The sequence below is a fragment of the Centropristis striata genome, chromosome 19 (assembly GCF_030273125.1).
Source record: "Centropristis striata isolate RG_2023a ecotype Rhode Island chromosome 19, C.striata_1.0, whole genome shotgun sequence".
Classification (NCBI taxonomy): domain Eukaryota; kingdom Metazoa; phylum Chordata; class Actinopteri; order Perciformes; family Serranidae; genus Centropristis; species Centropristis striata.
Genome location: NC_081535.1, coordinates 11,116,583 through 11,132,704, shown reverse-complemented (window position 1 = coordinate 11,132,704; position 16,122 = coordinate 11,116,583). Strand labels below are relative to the sequence as shown.

Genomic DNA, 16,122 nt, shown 5'->3' with positions numbered 1-16,122 from the left:
TTTTTTCAGGAACAGCAGTATCCCGGCACATGTTCAATTAACCAAAAGCGTCCAAAACTAAAAAAAACGTCCCTCTGCCGTCTGGCAAGGTAGCCGAAACTTGTCAGGTACAAGAAAATATTTTTGCTTTATTGGCCTTGTATAGAGAAACAGTGTAAAAAAAAATTATATATATATATTTCTTTATTTAAGTTCATAACAGTATATTGAGTACTTAAAATTAGGCCTGTGCTAACTGTGTTAAATTAAAGCACTGCTTACATCAATGCATGAATATAAAAAATCTTATAATATATTGGGAATAAATAAAACAATGATTGGATCCATTCTGCAAAATTAGTACTTCTACTTTTGATACTTTAAGTACATTTTGATGCTGATCCTTTTACTTTTACTTAAGTTTAAGTTTACTTAAGTTTTGAACGCAGGACTTTTACTGTAGTGGAATAATTTCACTGTGTGGTATTAGTACTTTTACTTAAGTAAGGGATCTGAATACTTTTTACACCACTGCATATAAGTATTAATCTCTCAAGCAAAGGCAGGTAGACGTGCAGACGTCACCTATTCTCTGACATATTAAATAACCTCACTAAACCACAGCTGCCACCTTAGAGAAGCTTCTTCACTCATAAAAAAAAAAATCTTCAACAGAGCGAGGAGCCGTGTGAACGCCAATAAAGGCTTATTCTTCTATAAATTCACAGAATCAGGCTTTTTTGGTCCTCCATCTCTGAATCAAAGCCAGTTTATCAGTTTGCCTGTCTAGCTGCATGGTGTAAAACCTTCACTTTGCCTCTGTGTATGAAGTGTGCGTCTAGGAAGAGCAGAAGTGTGATTTAGCCCTATTTTCAGCCTTCAAACACTTCTCCCTGACACTCATGCTCATAACCTGTCAGTGACGCTTTGCCTCTTCCTCTTTTCTCTCCGTCTCGCGCCTTCCTTGTTCTGATGTTTTATGATTCCTAAGCCCGTCTGCTCCCCTCGCAGATTTTTAGAGTCATGGTGAGACAGCTCTATCACAGTTGCCGCAGCCTAAATCTACTTGCCTACCCGACTCTCATCCTCTCTCAACCCTCCCTCCCCCCGTTCCTCGCCTGTATCACCACCTCGACTCCCATCTAATCTCTCCCTCCCTCCCTCTCCACCTCCCAACGCAACGGCTGTCATGTAGCATTTTTCCTTTTTTCTCCTTTCTGTAGGCTCAGCGTCTTCTCCTCCGGACTTTTATTAACTACTGTCTGGAGAGAGGGAGGGACTGGGGCACAAAAAGTGTGGAAACAGTCTACAATCGCTCTCTTGCTCAATATTTATGTTTTACCCACATCAGAACCATGACATCACGTCTTTGTGTGGCAGTTGGAGACTGATGTGACCAAGAAGCAGTTTTTAGGGAGGAAAAATATATGGGCGAGCTTTTAAAGAAACTGTTAATATAAAAATGGGATTTTGACGTATGTCTTCTTGACGATAAAGGATACAAATTAAATCCTAATTTTTTAGCTAAGCCCTAAGAGAAGCCTCCTGAGATAAGTTCATAAGAGTGTGTGTTTGTGTGTGTGTGTGTGTGTGTGTGTGTATGCGAGAGAGAGAGAGAGAGAAAAAGAGAGAGGCTCCTATTTATAGCAGCTTCTTCGAGACACAAAGCACACAGTGCAGTGATGGCCTCAGCTGCCTGAGGCAGAAAGGCGGCATTGTGAAACACGCCTGCACCTCCTTCTGTGTGTGTGTGTGTACGTGTGTGTGTGTTCAAGCATAAGTGAGTGTGCGAGGGAGAGAAGGAGAGAGAGAGAGAGAGAGAGACGGGGAGAGTGAGGGAGACGCTAGTGGGAGAGGAGCAGTATTTCGGAGAGAATTAACAAATGATTCATTGTGGGTTAATTGACCCATTGTGAAAATGATTAAATAGAGCCAGTGTACATTTGGCCCTGACATCCTTGGCAGAAACTACTGGAGGGAAGAGAGACAGCATGAGAGCGGCCGTTGAGGAGGAAATCGGAAGAAAAGGACGATTCTGATTCAATTTGTTCACACTTAAAATGATAAAAGAAAAGCATCAGTAGAAAAATCAAATCTACATTTGTTTTATTGGTTTATTGAATCACTCTGATATATTTTGCTTCTGAAAGCTCCCGATCCCGATTCAAGAAACAACATTACTGTGAATAATGTCACTCCAGCACAGTGGTTTAGCTTTAGGTCTGAGGTCAGAAAAGGCTGCTGTAGTACACTGAATGTCTTCTCTAATCCTGTCATTTGTTTTTTAGGTGCCCAGTGTTGTCACTTAGATTAAAGGCTGCTTCATCTGTCATAGTTACAGACATACAACCCAATCGCCATATCCCCTCCACTAATTTCTTTATTTTTCCTCACCAGTTTCTGGAAGAGGTCCCCGACCCTCTGGTGGTGGCTCCACTGCTGGACGCGGGGCAGAAGTCCGTCGTAGAACTCCCTGTGGACCTCGTAGAGCTCAGGCACTTTGAAGAAGATGGTTTCTATCTGAGCCACAGTGAGCACAGGCTGGGACGTGGTGGCTGCGGCCTTCAGAGGCTTCATAGGCTGAGAGGAACAAACGGTGGAGATGATGGCGTAAAAGTTGTGTGAACTGTCAGCACAGATAGACATTACTGAGATAGTTTGTCTTTATGAGCCTTTTATACTTGTGAGACGGCTCTGGCTTGTCAGATTAACATTTAAAGGTCCCGTAATGTAAAATGTCAGATTTCCATGTTCTTTTTAAATTTATAAATCAGCTCTTGGTTACTGAATACAGAATAGCAAAAATAATCGTAATGCTCAATTCATGAATAAATGCTTTTAAACAAGCTGTCAAGACTTTCATGAGGTTGTGATGTCACAACTGTGCTGTACTTAGGTAGAAAGTGCCATGAATGCGGTGTAACAATAAATTCCCAAATGCAATGAAGGTGCAGAGAGGCTTTGAAACACTGACCAATCAGAGCAGACCGAACTTTTTTGGGAGGCGGGGCTTAAAGAGACAGGCACTAAAATGTAGTGTTTCAGATTGAGGTCAAAGTATGTGAAAAGGTTGTGTTTTTTGAACATTAAAGCATTAGATTTAGTAGGAGCCCAAAATACAGATATGAATATTATGTCCCATTTTAAAGATTTTGTCATTAAGTGACACGAAGTTGAGTTCAACAGTTGCTTGTTTACACATCTACAAGATAAAGTAACATTATCATCCATTTGGAGTCATGTTTCTGGCCCCCTAATAAATATAACTTCAATATCCACTCTTATTCTAACCTCTATTTTGTCTTCACAAAGTACTGAAAAAATATCAAGCTAAATTCTCCATTAATATGTTCTGTAAACTTTAACAGCCAACCTTAGAGTGTTTCATGCCACTTTCTGAGTTGAATTTGGTCTATTTATTTGCTTTTTTATTAGGTTTGACTATTTTTAACTTTAACTGATTGTTGCTATTTGTAATTCATCCATGTTGCATTTATTTCAGCCTATGCATAATAAAAAAAAATTTACTTGGAGAAACTAATAAAAGTGCCTTCATAATTCCAAAATATCCTCATTACAAATAAATGATAACTAAAATGTTAATTCAATAATAAACAAATGCATGCACAGCAAATGCATCTAATGGTACAAAATGAAATAACGTGTTCTAGACTATGATTATATTATTTCATTCCTAATACTCAAATTACCTAATCAATCAGCCGACAGCTAATGATTCCACTGTATAATGTGTGAGTGAGTGTGTGTGTGTGTGTGTGTGTGTGTGTTTTCTTGTACTTCCTACATAGTGACGACCAGAACACATTTTTAACCAATAGAGTGAGGGCATTTTTGCAGGCTTTTTTGAGATTTCAGACTTTGTTTTAAGGGTTAAAGGTTACATGATAATGATAATAAACTGAAACTGTATTGTGCGGTTACAAAACTAACTAAAATTATAGTGAAAATGTCCTTCGTTTTCATCTTTGTCAGCTTTTTTCATACATAATGAAGATGGATAAGACAAAGGAAATAAAGGCAAAATTCACTGAGACCTCTTTTAATCTCCCACCCAACAAATACCCCGTTACAAAAAACTAAAACTAATAAAAACTAAAACTAAAGCATTAAAAAAAAAAAAACTAAACTATGTTCTCACCAGCAGCAGTGCCTCCAGGTGACTGAGGTATGCTTCCTCGGAGGCCAAGATCCCAGACAGGACCCACTTCCTCATCTCCAAACCTTTTTCCAGGTCGCATTCAGTCTGTAACAAACACAGCAACATATAATAATAAAGTTAAAACAACATCCAGCAACACAATATACAGTATAATACACCAATTAAGCCTCATATTTTTACTTGCGGCATGAGGAACACTCAAAGCGTCATATTACTGCTTACATCAGCTGGTACAAGGGCCTCGAATATCACTTGTTTGTAAATCTCAAATTGAAGGGTTTTCTAGTTCTTAGCAGAGCTCGAAACCTCTGCAGGTTTGCTGTTTGTGAACGCCACAGTCGAGAAATTCAAACGGCAACAATTGCACCTTCGAGAAATCCTCCCCGTTCTCCTCAGCCCAGTCAAAGCTCACCGAGGAGTACGGACATGAAAGAAAACAGAGAGACAGAGAGATTCCTCAGGCTGTCTTGTTTAACCATGAACTCTGAAATAACTCAAACAGGCAGGGTCTCCCATGGGAGCAAGGTTGGCGTATAAATATGTGTCTGTGAGAGAATGTGCAAGCGCCGAGAGCACACACACACAGGCACACGCACACACACACACACACACACACACACACACACAGAGTGAGCCCAGGTTGGGACGTGGAAACATCCGGTTCCTCAGGCTATGAGGAGGAGGAAAGAGAGGAAAAAAGGGAGGAAGGGTGAGAAAGAATGACAAAGAAGAGATGGAGAGGGAGGGAAAGACAATGTTGATTCAGTGTAATTAGAATTAGGAGGGAAGAGAGAGAAGAAAGAGGGCCAAATATCTGACAGGATGAAGGAGAGACAAAGACAGAGGGTAGGACTATATTTATTTAATATATTTGAAGTCTAGAAAGGGGAAAGTCAGTAAGAAAAGGGGAAAAGGGGAAAGACAAATCAACACTTGCAGCTACACGAGAGCAGGGAAGAATAAAGAGCATGACAGAAGTATGAACATGGTGAGAGGAGACAAAGATTGGAAGAAGAGAAAGAGTGATAAAACGCAAAGTGAAAGAGTGATGCACGAGTGCTCAAAAGTTTGGGGTCACCCCGAAAATGTCTGGTGTTTTCCTGAAAATAAACTGTTTTTTCACAACTATAGTAAAGACATTGACAAGGGTAGAAACTCCAACTTTACCTCTAGATACTCAGCTAAAAAAGCTAAAAAAGGATCATTTCATTGCTTCTCAAATCACCACAAAAAAGTTTTCAGGTGTTTTAATGATCAATAAGCTTTTCAACACTATACATGTGGATTAACACAATGTGCCACTGGAACACAGGAGTGATGGTTGCTGACAATATAAAATAGATATTTCATTTAAAAACATTCCAGCTTTAATAGTCATTTACCACATTAACACTGTCTAGACTGTATGTCTGTTATTTTATTTTAATTTGAAAAAATAAGGACATTACTCAAACTTTTGAACTGGAGTGTATCGCATCAGGAAGACAGAAATTTATGTCATGAGTTAATATGCCAGAAAAGTTGATCCAGAATTGTCCCTTCTGATTGAAATTCCTTTTATTTATGTCAAGTGTGAACAAAAAACACAATATTCCTGGATTGACAGCTATCCATAATGAATGGAGTCCTGCCTCGCCTTGCCTATCAGGAGCTGTCACACATTCTGCCTGGAAACCTCATAGACAGTGTACGCTAATGTATTTTACACAAGAATCACATGAGTTCTACATGTGAAAGAGGCTGAGAACAGGGGAAGTAATGGTGAGAAAAGCACCACCGGGCTGTGACTTCAGCTGACTCAGCAACGTGATCTAATAGGAAGGCGTATAAATAACACGCCGCTTTAAATGACATTTAAGCTCGTTCCGCTTGTCATTTAATGCCCCGTTCTCATTCCTAACTCGTCACGGATGCATGGTCGCAGCTTTAAATAAAGTGGTTAATGACGTGCAATAGTGCAAAACCACTTGGTTATGTTCAGGAAAAGATCACGGTTTGGGTTAAGAAAATTACATTTGTTACTTAAATTAAGTTATGTACAGAAGTAGTCAACATAATGAGGTCAACATTGACTTTTGGTGTCACACGGGACACAAACAGCTGGATGAAAGTCATGTGTTTGTTTGACCCATCCACCCGCAACCTGCCTACGTGGACTTTCTTGCTCTTTATACAACCTCACTTGACTCTTGGAGTGTCTTATATTGCTGCAGTGTGAATTGACGTGAAAAGAAAAATTGTAGCGATAATATGTTAAATAAATTGGTGTGTACTCATACACCATTTATTGATACCAAACTGGATTCAGCCTGCTGGACTTAAGCTGCTTGAAGAGGCTACCTGGCTTATTAAATAATGTGTCTCTGTGTGGAGAGAATGCAGAAAATTTGTCCGGTAGTTAGAATTTGTCTATTTGTCTTTTAAAGGATAGGTTCCCCTATTTTCTGGTTTGTCTATGTCAATTAAAAATAGGTTGCAGTAAAAGTCCCTCCTGTGCACAACAGCCATAACAAGACCCTTTTTTAATGCAATTCCAATGTAGGAGACAAAATCTATCTTCCTTGTTCTGTGTAGAAATTAATTTACAATCATGAGAATTACCACAGCTGATATGATGTTTTAAGTTATTTTAAGATAGACTGTAAAAAAAAAAGAGAACCCATCCTTTATGATTTGACCTTATGATTATTTTTCAGATGAATCAATCATTTTTTCAGTTTATAAAATGTCAGAAAATAGTTAGAAATGCCCACCACAATCTCCCAGACCTCAAGATGGCCTGTTTTGACCAATTAACAGACCAAGAGCCAAATAGATTGAATTTACAACAACATACATTTAAGATCAAAATTACTCCAACAATAAAATTGCACCATTTCAACTAATCATTGAATCCCCTATTGAATAATATCATTTGTAGCAACCAGGTGCAGGCCACAAGTAGAATGGGCTAGTATTTAAAGTATAAGCACATTCTCCTCCTCTTCATCTAACTGTTTATCTCGTCTTCAATCATTAATACCTCCACTGTATATTCTCTCTCTTTCTTTGTGTGTCTTTCTCAGGTGAAGCATAAAGGAAGTGATTCTGGCAGACATGTATTATGCATCACACAGAGCTGTCTGGGGATCTGTGCTGTATAGAACAATATAAGAAAAAGCTCTAATTGCTCATTATGTATAGAGGCTAAGGCAACCGAACATGGAAAATTGTCCTCTTTTTTTTGTATTAAGATGGCAAATAAAAGCGTACTGAAAGTAAAATAAGTAATGTAATCAAAGTTGTATGATTTATGACGACCCTTGAATGTATAGCATTGCTTTGAATGTCTCTGAGTTAAAAGGGAAAGCCCGGGGCAGCGATGGAGCCCCCTGACTGTTGGTGAATTAATGAAAAATGAATGAATCATTGCTGAGCTACAAGTATCGGCATGAGTTATCCGACTTTGCCCTCGCAGGATATGCCCGCTGGTAAAAAGAGCATGAGAAACATGAGGGTCCATTTGCAGCATCAAGAATATTCAAAGCGAATCACAAGGATGAAACTTTAACATTCAACCACATGTTAGCGAACGAGCAGAGGGGAAACGAAAGTGTTTATTCATCGTTTCAGACCCCAGACGACTCCCCTAGGAAGTACCCACATCTCCAGACATAATCATCTTTTATTCATCGCTATGCCAACTAATGAGCCCATCTCTAGGTTCAGGCTTTAAGGAGTGTCTGCCTGGATTTCTTTTGGTGATAAAATAAGACACACTCGGGGTTTGTTTGGGTTGGTGTGTCTGTGTTTTCACGTCCAACAAGAGTTAAATATTTCACATTTGAACCCACGCTGAGAAACCTTTCAGCTCGCACAACACCCCGCAGCGGTGGCTCGACCTAACGTGATTTAGGAATTCTGATTTGTTTCTGATTTGTTTATGCACAGATGATGTTTGCGGGAGATACATGAGAATCAATACAAACAGTGTTTATTTGACAAGCCGGTGCAGCTCAGGAGGCGCACATAGAAAGGGAGCAGCAGCGACTGTAATAACATTATTCCCCCGTCTCGCTCTCTCTTTCCCATGGAGTGCAGGAGACTGTCAGCTCACATAAACATTCAGAGCCAAGTTACAGAGGAGAGAAGTGAGCTGCAATACATGCCCCGTTCCACACTTTATTAACCATTTTCATTTTTCATATTCTAATCTCTTTAGCATCTTGTTCTGCCATCCCTCGCTCTCTGAAAGGCCTAATGTGATTGCTTCCTATCTCCACATGTCTGCTGCGTAATGGAGCTGTCTTACAATGATCCCATGCTGCAGGAGAGACACTCTTTTTTTTAAAATGCAGCATTACTTCTGGTTATTTAAACTGCTTCAGCCAGATGTGATAAATGTTGACACAGTCGGTGTCTCCAGGGTTTTTTGGGTCGGATGTTTGCAATGCTACATCACGCCATGATTTTAATTGCAAGGGAAAAAAGCTGTGCAGTGGGTAAGTTTTCATTAGATATGGGATGGATTTAGAGCCCATTTTTATTGGCCAACATTTTCCTAAAATAGACATATCAGTATCTATCGTATCTGTGTATATATTGTCTGATATGGACTATTATGAAAATTGTTTTTACAGAACATATAATGCAGAATGATGAATGATGAATTATGCTTAGGGTGATTTAGAAATGGGGTCATACAGCTCTTTATTTTATTTGTATTTATTCTTTATTTAAATGGTCAGCAATTGACTGATTCTAATGTTAATTTAGCCATTTATTTTATTTGTATTGTTTATTTTATTTTCTCAGTGTCCATTTCTAGAATTTGTTGACAATGAGATATATTGTACATAGTCATAAAGTTGGAAAAACATTTTTTTTAATCTCTTTCCATGAAATGATTGTGACAATGTGATTTATTTATTTTTTGACAGATAAAGTGTATATCTTCTCAAAACTTTATTAATCAATCTCTTCCAAACATATCACAACCACAATAACAGAGGATTTTATCTGGAAACAAAATAATTCCAACTTTATGGGCGACCGTGTGTAAATAATGTATAATAATTAGGGTTGTCACAATTTCAATTTGAACATTTTTTCAATTTCAACTGTTGAAATCTAAAGAAGAATTCACTATGATTTGACCACATTGGCTCCGTGTGGTACATTACAAAAAATAGTCATGCAGTCATATTGCACTTCATACCATGTAGTAGACAACGCGTTCATGTGATCGCAGCTTTGGCTTTCAAAATAAGAGCACATGGCTGTGTTAACAGAATCCACCACTGTATGAATAAACTATGCAATGATTAAGATTAGTGTATATGATGGAACAGTGGCATTAGAATGTGTGAGAGGTCACCAAATTGAGGCTTTTATAGAAAAAAATTCTGAGGGGGAGCATGCCCCCCGACCCCCCTAGTTTGTCTCATAAAATCCTGTGGTTCTAAAGCTTGTTTTGCAGCCGAGTGTTGTTCTTTAAATTGCTGATTGATATTTACATGCAAACCATCCAGAGAACCAAGAAGTCTTTACCCCCACTGCTAAAAACATTCTTGAGGAAACACTGCACATTGTACACATTGTGAATTTTGCACTGAAGCTGGATTTGAAGAAAATCGTGAATCAAACTGAAATTGCAACATCTGCCAGAAAAATCGCAATTAGAGGATTTCCTAAAATCGTTCAGCCCTACCATGAATCTCTTTAAAATGGAATAAAAAAACATGAATTGAATCGTGACCTTAAAATCCTTTCAAAGTATTTGTTAAATGTTATAGAATAAAGTGATTTGTTTAAGAAAAAAGGCCTCTATGTATGTATGTTTGTATAGCTATAACAGTGCAGAATCCATATAAAGAAAATCTATTTTCATTCCTGCTCAAAACGTACTATATCGGCCGTCACGTCAGTAATCTGGGAATTCTTCAAAACTCTCTTATCTGTTGAGCTCTCGATGGATCATAACAAAGGAGATTCTAATCTTTCCAAGCTTCCTAATCCACTAAAGGTGGTCATCTAAAGGTTTACTGTTGAGAAGGATAGAAATGACCTCCCCCCTTCAGGTCGTGGCCTGGAGGTGTAATGTCAGAAAGGATCAGAGAGCGAAGACAACAAGGAGGATTTAAATAAATCCCAGATTCACAGTAACAGAGAAGATGGCTCACACAGCTTTAAAAGGAGGTCTGGGGGTGTGTTAGCATAAACTGCAACGTCCCAGATTGGAATCTCTGTATTTCATCTTTTTACTGTCGGATATCTAGTAAAAAAGTAATAGCTGGTCAATTCTGTTTAGCTTGGAGAAGGAAAGAGTGGGCTGTGGCTGTCCTTGACTGACCCCCAAGTATGTGTCACACTCTGCCCTAGAATAATAAGATGTAAAATTAATGTGAGGTCAGAATTTCAAGAAAATAAGAAAAATCACGGCACAGTCCTCGTACATTAGCTGACTTCTTCCGATCAGTGACCCCCCTCTTTTCCCTCTCCAGTGCAGAGAAGAGTCAGATTATGAGAGAAAAAGAGCCGCTGTGGAAAATTAAATCAGCAGTATCGCTGATGGTGATGACTCATCACAGTGATATCATAAAACTATCAGCCAATCACAGCTCGCCCGGGCTCTGACTCATCAATTACAGAAGCAGACTGGGATGATGTTGGAAGAGTGGCTGTCCAAGGGCAAACCAAGGACGATGGTAACTCCATTTTCATGGCACTTATTGAAAGCAGTCTGGCTGCATGGAGAGGATGGATAGTTGTTGTTTGGCTGTATGATATATTTAACTAACCATCAGTTAATGCTTCTGCAAACACACAAACTGCAAAAAACATGGAACTTACGAAGTATTTTCTTCTTATATCTAGCAATAGTATCTTAATTATATTGTTTGAGTATAATTTACCTACTCGCCATAGCTTTATGTGCTTATTTAATTATTAGTATTATTATTATGTGCTTATGTAATTATCTTATTGTTTAAATACTTCTTTAAACATGAATATGGTGAGTTTTTACCTAAAATATCGGCTCCAGTTAAGAGTTTTAGTTGCATGTAGGTTGAATGCTATTTCAAAAGCATTTTCTACCACCAAAACGTGCTAGTTTCAAGTATTGCTGGCTTATTTTAATGCTGCTACAGTTGGGCTATTCAATCCACAATTGCTCAAAATAAGTATATTTGGTTTTATTTCAAGCTATCATTGTTTTTTTCATTGCCTAGATATTTTTACTTATGTAAATTCTTACAAAGAAAATATCTACACTGGCAGATAATTTTACTTGATTCAAGCATGTATTTACTTAATCCTAGTTATTTATTACTTATTTTTTGTCAGTTGGACAAGTTTTCGCAGTGCACAGTGTCGAGTTTCTTTCAGGATTCTGCATCCAAACAGTTTACTCTTCAAATCATCTTCAACATCTTATACAATGAATGTGTCATTCTGCTGTGAGACAAGAGAAAAAAAAATCACTGGCTTGTAGTACAGACGACATGATATGTGTGTGTATAAATTAAAATCAGCGAGAGTTCCCAGCTCTTGGGTCAGAGGTTGGATGCAGTCAAGGGACTCATCATTTATTGGCAGATTCAAGCCATCAATCAGATTGACAGGCGCTCATTCTGCAGACAGTGAGCGAAGACCGAGGGGGCGGAGTAACCGACACCGCTTCATGACCACTGATGCGATTACTTCCTCCAAGGGCACAGTGGAGAGACGCCGCGTTAGCCTATTACATTCTCCCACAATACCTCTCCATCCTAATCAAACATATGGCTTGAGCGTGTTCATCTGCTGCTTACAAAATTCTTCGGTGCAAGAAATAATGTGCCGCATTTGGCTTCGTGTTCATCTTTGCTGACACTGAGGTTTTTTTGCGTGTGTGTGTGCATGTGTGTATCCTCGCCATGGTAACCTTTTAAGAGCACCAGACGTCATAGATCACTGGTTTTCTCTTCCGCAGACAAGAAGGAGTAAAGGAGGGAGGGTAAGAGGATGAAGGCAGTGATGGAGGTGATAGGTAATTCTGCCTAATACCCTGGATGAGAGAAAGCCACACTCCTAAGGGGGGATGAGTTTCTTCACTGGTTGACTGCCCCTGGGGTTATGAGGCAGGCGATATTGTCCTTTATCAATCCTCTCAAACGGCAGATTTGATTTATCGTCGATTGACAGCTTTTTGACGGAGTGGAATTGCTCTAAGAATAGATTAGCCCACTTCCTGCGATATATAGAGGTCAAAGTATAGAACTATTGCAAGAGTGATTCCAGCCATGTTTGTAGAATTGTATATTTAAATGGTATTTAAAATTCTCAGACGAGAAACATAACGTAGAAGCATTGTTTTTTTATTTTAGAATTTTAAGATTTTCAGCTATTTTTCTTCGATTACTTGTGAAGAAAACATCCAAAAATGCACACTTGTTTTTATTATTATTTATGAATTAATTTGTATTTTTAAAACACTTTGTCTATTTGTGTCTATAGATTTATCCTAAATTCACCAAAAGATAAGTCGTTGTTTGTATATATAAAAATAAAATTTCAAAAAACTAAATCAAATTATCTTAAAATTATCTTAAATTGTTTAAATAGAATTGTTATTGTTGGTTTTACACGGTATGAAAATAAATCATTTAAGTTAAAAAATAATAAAAATCTTAATGTTAGTTAACTGGGGGAGTTACATAGAGATATCTGTATGAATTAATTTTTAATTTTACTAAACTTTGTCTATTTGTGTCTGTTGATTTCTCCTAAATTCACCAAAAGTTGAGATTATTCCTCACTTGTGTATTCAAAAATAAAATTTCAGAAAACATGTAGCACAAATTAAAATTATCTTAAAATGTTTAAACAAAATAATCTTATTGTTGGTTTTACTCGCTATGAAATAAATTATTTAAATGAAAAAATATTACAAATAAAAAAATAAAAATGTACGTTATCAACTGGGGAAGTTTCATAGAGATATCTGTTTGTTATTTATTTATTTATATTTTTTTAACCTTTTCACCTGTTGTGTTGCAGCTGGATTATTTAAAGGAAGATAACAGTTGAGGCTTATTCAGTGTCCAGCAGTAGGAGATGGTGAGATGGATACTGACCGACTTGGAGGACTCTATCGATCCGGAGGAGAGGGTGTCCCGACTGCTGCGGCTCTTGGAGCTGAGGTGCGGTGAAGATGACGGCGAGTCATCGATGTACGGCAGGATGTCGTGGTGCCTTCGCTGCTCCTCTGCGCGGTCTGCATCGTAACCGTACGAGGGAGGGGTCCCGGTGAAATGACCATCTGTGGCAAGAAAAAACAAAAGTTAGCAAAGTTAGAGCCTTTTACATTCTTTTAACCACTTTTAATGCAGACATGTAGATCTTTTTTCACAAATCAAATTTGCAAATACATGCTGACTGTGAAGCTTTGTGTGCTGTTTTAAAAAGGGACAAAAGGTAGGGGGATATAACACTGACATTTAATGGTTTAAAACAGTCCCTTGCACCATAGATTTCGAACTTTAGTGAGCTTCAATCTAACCCAAAATGCAGTCATGTTACCTTTGCCATTATAATTCACACTGGGTACATTTACATTTCCTGCCTGGCCTCATGCTCAGAGTTAATTTTCCGACACTAATTAATGCGGTTTTAGAAACTGGGGCACACAAAATGAGTTCCCCCCTGCATCTTTGTTAACACACTCACACAAAAACATAAAGCTCTGAGAGAAAGCACTTGAAGAGGCCAACTACAAACTGGGTCAAGGTTCAAATAATTTGAACACCGAGCGCAGCATCTCCAGGGAAATTTTCAGCAACCTCCCTCTGACCTGCTTCTGCGGTGGGCGCTATCACTTTCTCTGTGGGAAATAACAGCTCAGCGAGCACAAAGTGGGTTTTTTTTGTGTGATTATGTGTGCTGCCCTTTACGAGGAGAGGCAGGAAGGACTAGAAAAGGGTCGATGAGTTGGATGCAAACAAACTACAATTTGACTACAAATCACTTGATTTACAACGTCACACTCGTTCAAGTTCAAGTTGAGGCTTTGGTGAGTTCAAGATTGTTCAGCTTCCAAGAGGAAGAGTCAGCGGTTCGGGGAATCTGATGTGTAACAGCTGAGGGGAAGACATGCATCTCTGAGTGTCACAGAAGACCTTTTGCTCATCTCCTCCCACTCCTGGATTCAACAGAGCCGCACTTCTCAGAGAGCTGGCCGGGCCTCCTCTGTGCTGACTCAGTCTAATAACATGCCACGGCACTTTCAAGTCAGAGACAAACAGACAAACACACACAATACACTACAGTCCGTTGTAGTTAAGCATTCTGTAGTTTTAGATCACAAACAGCTACTTCAATACCAATCCTGTTTTCTGTGCCTCCACTCTATGAATTTTTGGCTCACACCAGCACATACACAGACATATGCTCTTAAAGTTGCAGGTCATCGCGTGAGGAAAAAAGAGAGAGAAAGAGATAGAAAGAACAATGCCAGTGTGTTCAGGGCCTGTCTGACCTTCAGCCCACCCACAGCTCGCTCCGTGTACTCGCTGCTGCCTGTGGGCGGGTGCTGCCCACTGCGCCTGCTTCGACCAACGGCATCCTGCCAGGCAAAGACCAACATAGAGGCTTTGTGTGTGTTTGTGTGTGTGTGTGTGTGTGTGTGTGTGTGTGTGTTTGTGTGCAAACAGTCTCTTCCCTCAAAGCCAAACCTTGCAAACCAAACTGAGTAATGCACTACACATTCTTCATTCATTTTTAGTCGTATGTGTTGATGCTGTTATTTTGAAACCCCTGCACATATTTGTATATTTTAGAATTTCCATAAACTCCTGCTCAAAAACATAACTTGGATCTATTGAATTAAGGCTGTGTGAGGTACTTATCCATAGTTGGTGTATTACCTGCAGTAGTGTACGCAATATTTTCACTGCTTTACATTGCTGTCAGACAGCCCTGTTTAAGTTTACACAGGGGGAACTTTAGTCTTTATGCTCTGGTCAAAGCCCCCAGACTCCATTGACAAAAACAGTAATTCTACCTCACAGAGGAGTTGATCTGGACTTCCGGTTGGCACGATGCAGCAGAAGGCAGGTTGCTAGAGAGCTCTCCCACCCACTAGGAATATTTCCCCAGATTCAAAGGTTTGAACGGGATAAGTCACTGAGCAAATATGGAAGGGGATAAATTTAAAAAAGGTAGAGGTAAATCAACTACAAGAACAGATAAAAATGAGAAAATAGCCGTGGAAAATTACGACAAAGCTGATGCTAACTCGCCTAGCCAGGGAGAGGCTGAAGCTAGCTTGCTAGCTAGCATTCACGCCGAGATTATGGCGATACGTCCTGATTTGAAGAATGAACTGAGTGCTTTTCATCAGACACAGATAGGACGACAGTGGAGTTCATCTATCAATGTTGCAAACCTTTAGTTTGTTTGTTATTGTGTGATTTTTTATAAAGGTTAGTTCAGATTCACCATAGCCACACAATAACACTAACAAACAGATTGAAGCAGTGGTTGACCAGCAGCTCCCCTGTTTTGTGATGTAAAATTACTGTTTTCTTTTAAAAAGAAGTCTGGTGGCTTTGATGAGAGCACACAAAGTCTTCAGTTCCCCCTGAGTAAACTTCAAACAGGGCTGTCTGATGGCAAAGTCAAGCAGGGAAAATATTCCAGATATAGCATACACTTAAGCTGATATTGATCTTTTTAAGAATGCCTTTTTTAGGCGGCTAAAATATGTTTTGCTGCTGCCCATTTAGCTTCTGTGCCAGTATTCCTGCCTGCTTCTTTTAATTAACACACATCCTAAACTTTGTTTTTTTGTATCCTTTTCAAACTTAATGTTATCACAAAGCACCTACATACACATTCAGCCTGTAGCGGCGTGCAGCTATCTGTATTAATGCCAGTTAGCATCACTGAGTTACGTAATCCGACCGTTTTAGAGCTTGTTAACCTTTAGAAACAACATTAAA

The 16,122-nt window shown here is 38.9% G+C and overlaps 1 protein-coding gene across 2 annotated transcripts in view; it reads right to left on the bottom strand.

The window, feature by feature from the left end:
• bcr (BCR activator of RhoGEF and GTPase) overlaps positions 1 to 16,122 on the bottom strand; it is a 108,479-nt gene that overhangs the window by 34,657 nt on the left and 57,700 nt on the right. For both annotated transcript variants that reach the window (XM_059357797.1, XM_059357798.1), the window contains exons 2-4: positions 13,258 to 13,442; positions 4,139 to 4,243; positions 2,374 to 2,559 (exon numbers count right to left, since the gene is read on the bottom strand). In XM_059357797.1, the coding sequence (XP_059213780.1) occupies positions 2,374 to 2,559; positions 4,139 to 4,243; positions 13,258 to 13,442 (476 nt within the window). The remainder of the gene's footprint in view (positions 1 to 2,373; positions 2,560 to 4,138; positions 4,244 to 13,257; positions 13,443 to 16,122) is intronic.